The following is a 12,290-nucleotide window of genomic DNA, read 5'->3' as shown; positions in this document are numbered from 1 at the left end:
GGGATCAATAAAGTATCTATCTATCTATCTATCTATCTATCTATCTATGTGACAGTATGATTTTTCCTTCACCTTAATATTTTTATAATAATATATTCACCAGTCATCTGCTATTATAAAAGCACTTCATAAAGCATATGATTGTTAAGAGTCATGTGGGTGTCAAGGTCTTTTAACACTTGAAATATTCTGGAATAGGTACTTTAGCACAGGCTGAAGTAAAACGACACTGAAGTGGAAACTCTTACAAACAGAAGAAGAGGACATAACCAAGCTGACACTAGATAAACATACCTAATGTACTTATCATCCGTTCAACTTGCCTTCGGGGTAGTTTCCTCTCTCTCTTTCTCTCTCCCTCATCTTCTTCTCTCTCTCTCTCGCTCTCTCTCTCTAGCTGTCATTGCTAAAGAATTCACCATGTTCTGCTGTCCACATGCTCATTCCTCGGGCAGAGAGAGAGAGGAGAGTGAGAGAATGTGATTTAGAAGTGGAGGGCAGCACATGAGGTTGCTCAGTTTTCATTGTGTTCATTCTTTCTGCCGTGACTCTGAACTTCTGAACTGCCATTCACTGCGCTTTCTGACTAATAATACTGAAGAGCTGAAACAAACTGTTGTTAAATGATCCTGTATGGACCTATACACTGATTGTAGAGCAAGAGCAGAGTGAGTTTTAATGTTAAAAAGGGGGAAAATGGTACAAAGTGAACAGTAAAAAGACCAATAATAATGAATTAACACAAAAACTCTGATCATATTAATAAGGTATTGTGCCGCTGTGAGCCTCCTAAACAGATTTAGTGTGAAACAGTGTTGAAGAAATGAAATTAATTTCAATAAGTATTCCCACAAATTGTGGTTTGATGTAGGGCTGTGTATTGGAATGATACACTTGGTGATATGATATATATATCACAATACAGCAGTTACAATTTAGTATATTGTAATAAATTGCGGTACTGTATATGGCTGCAGCTAATGACTATTTTAGTAGTCGACTAATCTTTTTTTTTTATTTGTCGATTAGTTACTACCATTTTTGGTCATGCCCTCTATTTGTACTTCCTACTGGTGAGGCTCCCGATCCATTTCATGTATTACTGCACATTGACTGTTAAATGTTAAGGGCTCTAGATATAGATATATTAACCTAAAATTTACAAAGTATTTCATAGAAAATATATACAGAGTCTGGATGTCATTTTGGAGATTCTAGTAATCCTAGTACTGTAAGCAAGACAGTATATTGAGATTTGAGAAGGGGTATAATGTGCATAAAGTCTGAGTAAAAAAAAAAAAACTTACTTTTTATCTTATCAGAACAGTGGGATTAAAAAGATAATGTACAACACTGCCCTCTAGCATTCTGAGTTTAAAGACAACACCAAATCAATCACTTTATGACACCACTCTGTGTTTGTAAACAGATAATTGAAAATCAATAGTGTTTTTAAGAATCGATACAGTATTGCAAAATGCAGTATTGGGATATTTTGATTTATCATGATTTTATTATTTTATTAAATAACCTGTATGTATTTGTGGGCATATCTGAGCACGTCCTGCACTGACATTCTCAGTCACCTCAAACTTCTGTTTTCCTTCACATTAAATACTTCACTTCCTTCAAGCTTCACACCCACTGATTGTGTTTCCATGACCAACTTCAGTTCTGTTTACTGATGTCTCTCACAAAGACTAAAATGTGTTTTAATTCACTTCAGTGAATTTTCCTGCTGAAACACATGGCAGTTGAGCCATTCTGTGACTGACGCTCCTGCCATCCTTTTCATACCTACTCTATCACAGTCCTCTTGTTTTCAGAAGGGCAGAGTACAATCTCTTCAGTGTACATGTTATAAATGGAAAATGTGATGTAACAGTTCCAAAAAGTATTTTTATATATTTTTTCATTCATTTTTACAGATCTGAATGAAAATGGGATTAATTTACGTGGCAATGGAAGCCTTCTGGAAGAGCTAAAATCAACTTGGGAAACGATGGACAACCATGTTCCAAAGATGCACCAGACAGACTCTAAAAGTCCTTCCAGTGGCAGCCGCAAAAAGCGATTCCTATCATACCCACGCTTTGTGGAGCTGATGGTTACAGCAGATGCCAAGATGGTGCGCCACCACGGACGAAACCTGGAGCACTACATCTTAACAATCATGTCAGTAGTAAGTAAAATATTTTTCAAAACTTTTTTGTTACTTTTTTACTTATGTCTGAATCCTAGCTTTTTTAGAGTGTATTGATATAGTTCTTACAGTAGGGTATCACTTCATTTATAGAAATAGGATGGATTCCTATATTTATTATAGATAGAAAGAAGGGTAATAGCAATTGAAATTCAAATTAGCAAATATATGCTTGCAACAAAACAAATAAGCAATATAATGTCATTGTATTTTTAGACAATGTGAAAATGAGACCTATTGAGTGGACATTTAGGACTTTTTTATAACTGTAACAAGTTAATTGTCAGATAACTTTCTGATTGTCTTGAAACCTACATAATACATTAGAGAAAGTGAATCAACTTACGATTTGATTTTTAAATTCTGCATTGTTTGCAAAATCAAGTAACCCCACAAAAACCTACTGGTATTGAGCAATGCAGACATGCAGAGGTGTTTCAAAAATCGAAATCCTCAAGAACATTTTTAATTTCAACCTTCACTGATCTTATTTTTTTGTAAGTAGGATGCCAAAACTAATTTTGAAAATGTGCAAACCATCGCACAAGCCGCCCTGATAACCGACAAGTATAATTTAGCTGCACAGTTTAGAACAATATACAGGTCCCCACTTTAGCCAGCGTTGTTTATTTTTTTTACTAAACTAAAACAGCTGGAAAGCAGATAATGGCAGTTCTTTATTTTTTGCTTTTACTACAGTGTTTACAATGGTTTTAACGATGCCCATGGAAAAGTTTGTCTTTATTTTAGCATTTCAGTTAAAAGAGGTCTGTCTTTTTTTGTTTGTTTTTGTTAATTCTGCACTTTTTCGCACTGAATAAAGCAGTGTCTGAAATAACCAAACACATATAACCTTACCAAACAAAAAAATCTCCTATTTTCGTCTTCTTTGTCTTTTTACTCTCTTTCTACCTCCCAACCCCTCTCATTAGGTGCTCTGTTTAAAGGATTCCCTGGCAGTGTTTTACATTCAGACTCTGTGATATTAACAGTGTTTATAGTAGACAAATGAATTCCTGTCAGGCTTTTAGTGAGTAAGAAACAGTGGTAATTATTTTCTAAATTGCACTTCAGTTTCATGGAGTCTCAGTTTTTCGGTTAACACTTCACCTGGAAGCTGCTGAATGTGACTAAAATAACATTTCAGGATAAAAAACTAGGGTCATATATTTAGTTGATGATGTAATGACATTAGGCATTTTGGATCTCACTCTAATTTACTTGAATTTACTAATAAATACGTTTTATCAGTGATGACGTTTTTTTTTTTGTGCTTCTCATTTTAGGTGGCTGCAGTCTACAAAGACCCTAGTGTGGGAAACCTTATCAATATTATGATTGTTAAATTAATCGTTATTCACAATGAACAGGTATGTGCCACTCAGTATACTTTATTAGATTTGTATTATGAATAAAATGTATTCATTAAAAAGCAATTGTATCAGTTTGTAACATTTCTAATATAAGCATTTATATAAAAAGTTTCTCTACTATTTCTTCACCATTGTAGGAAGGGCCAAATGTGAATTTTTATGCTGCTACAACACTGCACAATTTCTGTGTATGGCAACAGAGTCATAATGTTCTTGATGACAGTCATCCCTCCCATCACGACACTGCACTGCTGATCACTAGGTGCCTATATATCTTATTTTTTATTAATGCAAACTTTAGGTTTGAAACAGTAGTTTATTCAGTCATGTATTCATTTTCTGCTGCTCAGATGACTGGCCATATGGTCTGACATCACGCCTAACAAATAACATTTATTTTTCACACCTAGCAAATAACATTTATATTTCAATTTAGTTTTCAACTAATTCATCAGATTTTAAAAGAAAAAAATGTTGTCATGCTTTTACTGCTGTACGACGTGAACTATGGTTAAATCATGTACTAATATTACGGACAAGTGAAGCCTGTTTTGTTGTATTGCAAAAATGTTATAGTTATCTGTATCTTGTAGACATGCCTTTTGTCTGTTTTCATACAGGGAGGATATCTGTCGAGCAAAAGACAAGTGTGACACATTAGGTAAAGGCACTCTCCTGCTGTCCACTACTTTAATCAGACCCCGTAATAGAGAATAGGGTTGTCATGATAAGAAATTTTGTGGATGATATATCGTCCCAGAAATTATTGCGATACGTGATATTTTGGTCATTTTAAGACTATTAAATGCCACTGACATAATAACTCTATAACAGAATAGCGTAAAAAAAGCAATTACCGGTATACACTTTTTAAAGACAAAAAAAAGATTTAGTCAGTAATTATAATTAGTTTGGAAATTATATACTTATTTTTTAATTGCCAAGTTGCCAATACACTGCCCTTGTCAGTCATTTATACATAAGTATGTATGACCCCTGTGTGCTGGTGACTTTGTTCAGCAGTAGCAATGTCTACCATAATATAAATGTCAGACAGCTTCAGACATGTTATAGAAGCACGAGTGCCAGACTGTCAGACCACTATGTAATGGGCTTTTCTCATATGATGTCACACTGAAGTGTGGTCAGCTCTACATATAGTGGGAGCAGCTGTGTGATGGTCAACTTGGCGAAGTGCCAGGCAGTTGAATAAGCCCCATGACAGTGGCTTACATAAAAGTGCACTCGGTGACCTGTAAAAGGTTTTTTTCTCTGTAACCGCAGGTGTGTATGTCAGGGTCAGTTATCCTCCACTCAAATGCACAATAATGTATGCAGTGAAGTTCCTAGAGTGTTTAAATAGAAATGTAGTATTTAAACCTGCTCTTCATAAACTAGAAGTTAAGTTTATGCTAGTTAGGTTAGTTTGGACTTTCTGCAGTTTTTTTTTGTATGGTGGTTTGACATTGCTGAGCTAAACTACACGTATCTCTCCTGTACAGGTCTGGCAGAACTGGGCACGATGTGTGATCCATATCGGAGCTGCTCCATCAGCGAGGAGAATGGTCTGAGCTCTGCCTTCACCATTGCCCATGAGCTGGGTCATGTGTAAGTTTCGGTCTCCTGGAGGGGTCTGTCTGGCCGAAAGTTTCCCCCATGCATTGCACAAAAGCCCTCTTTTATCCCCCTTCCAGGGGCACACACAGGTGCAAAGCATAATAAACCATGTTTAATAACAGGCCAGTTTTAATACCCTCTCTGTACTTTGCTCTCCTTTACTGCACCCAACCTGGTTTAACCCGAGTCCAAACTATGGCAAGAGTGTAAAAGAAGCATTTCAGGTTAAAAATTGTTGTTTTATTCTATAAACTATAGACAGCATTGCTCCCAAATTCCAAATAAAAATATTTTCATTTAAAGCATTTATTTGCAGAAGTAGAGAAATGTCTGAAATAACAAAAGGGAACAGAGCTTTCACACTTCAAATAATGCAAGAAAAACAAGTTCATATTATAAAGTTTACCAGTTCATAAATCAGTATTTGGTGGAATAACCCTGTTTTTAATCACAGTTTTCATGCATCTTGGCATGCATCATGTTCTCCTCCAACAGTCTTACACACTGCTTTTAGATAACTTTATGCCACTCCTGGTTCAAATATTCAAGCAGTTCAACTTGGTTTGATGGTTGTGATCATCCATCTTCCTCTTGGTTATATATTCAAGAGGTTTTCAATTTGGATTTTTAAGTGTTCTCTTATTTTTTTCCAGATCCGTGTCTATATAAAAGCTGTGTGGTGGCATCATCTGTAAAGTAGTTAGAGGGGGTATGCAAACTCTAGTGAGTCCGTGGAATCGGGCAGTTAGGAGGTGATGAAGTCTCTGACCAGCTCTTCAAAGCACTACCACAAGATATCACAGTTCCCTGTGAGCTTAATGAAATGTCTGTGATATGCTTTGGTCAAAATACCACAAGATTAGGCATCACAACACCCATTCTCTCCCCGTATAAAATAGCCGGTTTGAGCTGCTGTTCCTTTAAAGCAGTGTTTCTCAACCCTACCCTGCACTTTTTAGTGCTTTCTCTGCACCCCCAACACACCTGATTCAACAAATCAGCTAATTAACAAACCCTTTCAGAGTCGCAGGGGTTGTAAAATAAAGGAATCCAATAAAACTGTGCAGTACATGGTGCTTTCTATACCAAGACTAAGAAACAATGCTTTAAATTATTTATAAAATGATATAAAATAAAAACCTGAGTTTGTGTGTTAATGGACAGTTACTACTTTTTAACAAAGATTACAATCTACTGCTCTATTAAGAACTAAAATGGGCGTAATTTGAACTCTTCTTTCTAGTTTTTTCTAAAGGTGGTATCATGAACTCTTAACTCTATGTGATGTATTGGGGGATTTGTCTCCATTTTTTTTTAATTTAAAGAAAATGGCTTTTACCATTTTTCTCCAAAGTCCCAGAACATAGAAATTCTTTGTAACCATTTCCAGATTTTTATTATTCATTAAATTTTGGTCTTCCAATTTTTTTCATCTCTGCATTAAGTGCTGATACTGAGAACTGTTTGCTGGAAAGGTTGCAAGAACAGCACTGATTCTGTAAAGATTGTGTTGATACTGATATTAGTGATACAAACTGGCTATTCTTTTCAGTACAGAGCTTGGAACATTTTTCCCACCAAGTTGTCATTCAGTACCATGTAATCACCATGTAAAATTCTGTTGTGATGACACTGGCCTCTATTCGTGTGTGTTTTCACAACATGCCACTATCACCACATGCGTAAATGTATGATGGGGTGCTTATGAATAAAGCCTTTGTGGACAGATGACCAACTTCTAACATGACTCAATCACTCAAAATGTGTTCCGCATAATTCTCTGTAGTACCCCCATTATCAGTTAGTGAATGAGTCCAGTGTCAGACTGCATGTAAGAATGGCAGAAATTCTCCTCCCCCTCAGAGTTGATAGATGGAGCAAATTCCAACAGCTCAAGCTAACACCAGTGCCTCTTACTCTGTCAACTGGTGCCAGTTGGGCCTGTTCGAATTGGCAAAGGTTTAAAAACAGGGAAAGCAGTGCATTCATACACTGACAGTGCCAGAAACTATAACATAGTTTTGTGTATTTTCTACTACTGCTATGCATTAGATACTGTATGAGTGCCATTTGCTTTCATGTATCAGCCTTTGATTTATGATGCTAATACAAACGAGTTGTTTAAATTTGTTGTTTTGCACTACAGCAGTAAATGTATACAGCTCTGGAAAAAATAGAATTTCACTTCCAAATGTTACTAAATTAAAAACCTCTGAAATATAATCAAGAGAAAGATAGAGGATCACAAGCCATCAAACCAAACTGAACTGCTTGAATTTGTGTACCAGAAGTGGCATAAAATTATCCAAAATCAGTGGGTAAGACTGGTGGAGGAGAACATGCCAAGCTGCATGAAAACTGTGATTAAAAACCAGGGTTATTCCACCAAATATTGATTTCTGACCTCTTAAAACTTTATGAATATGAACTTGTTTTCTTTGCATTATTTGAGGTCTGAAAGCTCTGCATCTTTTTTGTGATTTGTGCAATTTCCCATTTTCTGCAAATAAATGCTCTAAATTACATTTTTTTTTATTTGGGAAAAATATTGTCCCTAGTTTATAGAATAAAACAACAATATTCATTTTACACAAAAATATACCTATAAATAGCAAAATCAGAGAAACTGAAGTTTTTTCAGAAACTAAATTTTTTCTAGAGCTGTAGATATATGCAGATCTTCCAAAACATAAATTGTCACGCTGATATGTCATTATACTCAACTACTGAGCCCAATGTCTGCAGTATGTCAGTTGTGATCTCTTGCAGAGGCTTTTTTCTTTCACTTTCACAGACACATAGATTTAGCAATGAAAGACTGATATAGATTTGAACGGGTGACAGTACATTTAAAAGCATCAAAAAAGATTCATTTTCCTACCCATCAACACAGATTGGCGACAGATTGTTGAATTCTGACTGTGTTTAGAAGTTTTCTAATTTCTTATATTAGCACAAATTTTGTATTTCAAGTCAGATTCAAGAAGCATGTCTTGTTATGTCTGTATATTTGGGCTTGTGTGTGTGTGTGTAGATGTATGACCTCACAGCTGGAATTGTTTGAATCCCAGCAAACACAACACAGCTGAACATAATCCATCCAGTGTCACACTTGTCACGACTATGTGTGTGTGTGTGGTATCACAGATGCTCTTGATATAAGATACTTTTTAAGCATGGGGCATCTGCTACCAAACAACAGTTTATATAGGTGACATCTGATTAGTACTCATATCTGGTCTCCTATTTGCTCCTGTGGTAAAAATTTGACCAAAAATGTATTGTAAAGTAATATTTGTTCTTGATGTATGGCTGCTGCTTAAAACAATTGAAACCTTGGAGTACCTGTCCAGCACACTCGTCATAAGCGCTGTTACAGTTATTACAGTATTTCAGACTACAAAAAACTGTTTCTTATTCTTCTGTGTCTGTGTGTTTGTTTCAGGTTTAACATGCCACATGATGATAACCCAAAGTGCCGGGAGGCAGGAATCAAGCATCAGTATCATGTAATGGCACCAACCTTGAACTATGACACCAGCCCATGGTCATGGTCAAAGTGCAGCAGAAAGTACATCACAGAGTTTCTGGAGTAGGTGCCTGCCTTTTTCTCATTGACACTTTTTTTGTTTCCTCATAATACCTAGTTTACCATGCCAAGGTGCTTATGTTTGAATTTGGTGAACATAAATTGAATAACTGATACATTTGAACATAATAGATAGTATGTAAGGAGTCTGTGTCTGTCCTCATGAATTTGAGTATCACATCAAAGTTATTTGCTGCGTATATAGTTTCTTCTTGGCTTTGCATTTTGCTAAAAATATTTCCTGTTTGAAAAGAAAAGGATTAATTGTGATCCTCTCATTTGATCCACCCTCTCCTTTCCCTGTCTTTCCTCCTCTCTTCTCTCTATATCGCTCTCTTTTCCTCTCTCTGCTTATTTTTCCTCTTTTGGTTGGGGTGACTTTGACATTGGACAAACAGTCATTTAGTCGCTGGCGTGCTTTGTCCCTCAGCAACGGTATCCCAGGGCAACAGTTCATTCAGGGCTTCCAAAGTGGAGCAGCAAGCAGCAGTCCCGACTGAAGGGCTTCCCTTTAAGATGGGAAATGTCAGTTAAAATTAGATTCCCGCTGGATGTGAACCTTTGATCTGCTCTCTGGCGCTCTTGCCTGTGGGACCTCCACAAAAGACAGCCTTGTTGATGAGGGCTTGTTCAGTATGTAAAAGGCACTGAGCTGGGATGTAGGGTTACCAGCCCAGGCATGGGTGGACTTTCTTTCGGAGGATCCGGTAGGAGCGTACTAGAGAGGCAGACACTGTATGAAGGTAGAGTTCTGTTCCTTTTAGGGCATCAAGATTGGTTTGAACTGAAATGAAAATGTCAATAGTAGGTTGACAAAACAAAAATATGGATTTGCTTAACAATGACAACATTTAAAAACAAGTGGAGGTGGCTTTGCAGCTGGCATCAGAGTGCTTCTGTGCTGGTGGGAACTGTGGAAAAAGTAAAGGCCACTGTTTCTGAATTAACCCAAGGCAACAAAGAACCGCATTGATGACCACAACACTTCCCAAGAGGTGACATGGTTAAGTACATCAGTGTTTTGACTGCCCATTCACCTTCAAGAGCTCTCCAGTCTAGAACACTCTACTGACAGCGGTTTAAGGAGTGTACATATGCAAGAACAAACACACACACTAGAACACACACACTTGAGATGAATAGACCCTCTCCAGCTTTAATTTATGTATGGAATTAATCATGATAGCCAGATAGAGTTCCCCACTCATTTTATTGCAATAGTTTAGTAATATGTTTATGTTGAATATCTGTTCTTTAGGTTTCGCTGCATGCTAATAAATGTGCTCAAGCTTTGAAAGCACATAATGGTTTTTGGCAAAACATGTCATTTTCCGCTGTCTCTCCTCTGCAGCTGGGAGCAGGCGTAGAGACTTTTGCAAGCCCACACTCATCTGCAGTAATTAATGACTTGGCTGGTCTGAAGCCTCTTTTATTTTGGACACGATTTTTAGTGTCAGGTCAATTAGCTCTATTTGCGGGACATTAATCTCCCCCTTTACAGTTCACTACAGATTACTGAGCTCTCAAGGAATTGCAGAAACTGACCAAAAACACTCCATACTATACAGTTGTATGTTTGCATGCTCCCGATCAAATGATGTGTTTGGGCAGATGTTGGTTCATTTAACTCATGTGACTCATGGTTCATGTAAACATGTAAAGTGCATATAAGGATAGGGTTATTACTCACACTTGCTTCACATTATGAAGTACATCAATGTATGAATCTTAACTCAATATGCACACAAACCATCTTGCATGTATACAAACTAGAAAAGTTTTTATGCTCATTTTAAAACAAAATTTGAACGACAAAAGTCAACCATAACAACCAGTATAGATACCACATATTTTGGTTTATTTTTTTTTAAGTATATTAGACCGGCAGATAAACAATAATTGTGGAACCCGTTTAATAACATTGATCATTTATTATTGATATCAGTCCTGACAGTGTCTGTCTACCTGCCATGGACTCTAGTTCACACACCAAAGTCTCACCTTCCCAGTGTGCACCTGCCCTTAATCCCCCGAACATGCCGGATCTTGTGACGCTTTAGCATTCCGGCTCACCCAGCTTCTGAATTTACTCTTACCTGTGTTTCTCTATATGAATACCCCCTGGTTTCCTTTGCCCCCTTGCCCGGTATTGAACCTAGTTTTCTAGCTCTTCGACCCAGCGTTTAATTTCTGTTTTGTATCTTTGATCACTCTTTTGCCTAGCCCTATATAGTTTGTACGTTTACTCATTGCTGACCCTATTTTTGTATTTTTGACTATTTTGATTTTGACTACCCTTGCTCTTCTTCCACTTTGCCTGCCCAATCTGGTATGTTGCTGCCTTTTTGTTACTGACCTTGCCTGTCCCTCACCATTCCTGAAGGTTTAGCCTTTTATTTAATAAACTGTGTGTTTGGTATCCGTGTGTGTCTGTCGTGTGTGTTTGGCCACTGTGACAGAATACAAGGGAGCAGAGGAAATCAGAAGTTATTTATTCAGGGAAACACAATTGAAAGTAAATTTATAAGTTGGGTGAGCCGTAATGCTGAGGCATCATGTGATCTGGCATGTCCGGGAGGTTGGGCACAGGTGCACACTGGGAAGTGGAGTCTTTGTTGTGTGAACCCGTGGCAGGCAGACAGACAATGTCAGGACTGACAACTGAACTGAATGGGTTAGGGTTATTGTAGCATGTTGCTTTCAAACTTTTCACATATTGAGCCATATCCGGAACACTGGGTCTTACTGGGTATTACTGTGAACCTCTGCACAGTTGCACGGGACACATTATTTAGAACTATAAATCAAGCATGTCATCTAACACAGTATACTTGGTTCCCATTACAAAATTAAATTTTTCTTAGTAACTGAATTATGTGTATAATTTTACCAAATACCTGTACTTCACTCTAGTGATTTACAGGTGTGGATCTTCTGTCTGTACCTGAAGACTTTGGCCTGCCTTCTGTCTTGATAGACTTCTCGCATCACACTTTAATATTAGAGAGTTCAGTGAGAACTAAAACTTTTTTGTCATGCTGTTTTAATAACTGACCCATAATGTTCTGTATAGCTGATGTGCTGACAGCACTGTGCTGAAAGAGCCTCAGTTTAGGCCAGTGCTGTGAGTCTAGAACGGAGGTACACCTCTATTATAGCTTTGTGAGTCGCCCTCTCATTGCTGAATAGATTAATTCCCTAAAGCACACATACTGCACTTATTGCTTTTTTCCTAGCCTGAAAACAAAGGTGCCTCTGAGCGTTTGAAGGCCTGAAAGAGTAGTGCAGCGCAGTGACAGGGGATAAGCTGAGGTAATGAGTAGGCTCGGGGGATCAGCTGGGGCTGGATGAAACAGGTGTTTAGTCCCCCTCACGGCGGACAAATTGCACGAGCAGTGTCAACATGTCTCATAATTACACATCAAGCTGCTATTGTGTTGCTCAGTTTCCTTTTTCTCTGTTGGCAAAAGTACACAGGTAGGGCAGGAAAAAGAGAGACGGCTCATGC

The 12,290-nt window shown here is 37.5% G+C and overlaps 1 protein-coding gene across 2 annotated transcripts in view; it reads left to right on the top strand.

The window, feature by feature from the left end:
* LOC103046961 (A disintegrin and metalloproteinase with thrombospondin motifs 20) overlaps positions 1-12,290 on the top strand; it is a 94,048-nt gene that overhangs the window by 21,857 nt on the left and 59,901 nt on the right. For both annotated transcript variants that reach the window (XM_049474531.1, XM_049474532.1), the window contains 6 exons: positions 1,929-2,182; positions 3,490-3,573; positions 3,714-3,838; positions 4,197-4,237; positions 5,079-5,184; positions 8,639-8,785. In XM_049474531.1, coding sequence (XP_049330488.1) covers positions 1,929-2,182; positions 3,490-3,573; positions 3,714-3,838; positions 4,197-4,237; positions 5,079-5,184; positions 8,639-8,785 — 757 coding nt within the window. The remainder of the gene's footprint in view (positions 1-1,928; positions 2,183-3,489; positions 3,574-3,713; positions 3,839-4,196; positions 4,238-5,078; positions 5,185-8,638; positions 8,786-12,290) is intronic.

Source organism: Astyanax mexicanus, chromosome 2 (assembly GCF_023375975.1).
Source record: "Astyanax mexicanus isolate ESR-SI-001 chromosome 2, AstMex3_surface, whole genome shotgun sequence".
Lineage (NCBI taxonomy): Eukaryota > Metazoa > Chordata > Actinopteri > Characiformes > Acestrorhamphidae > Astyanax > Astyanax mexicanus.
Note: the sequence above shows the minus strand (reverse complement) of the source record. Positions and strands in the feature narration are given on the sequence as shown.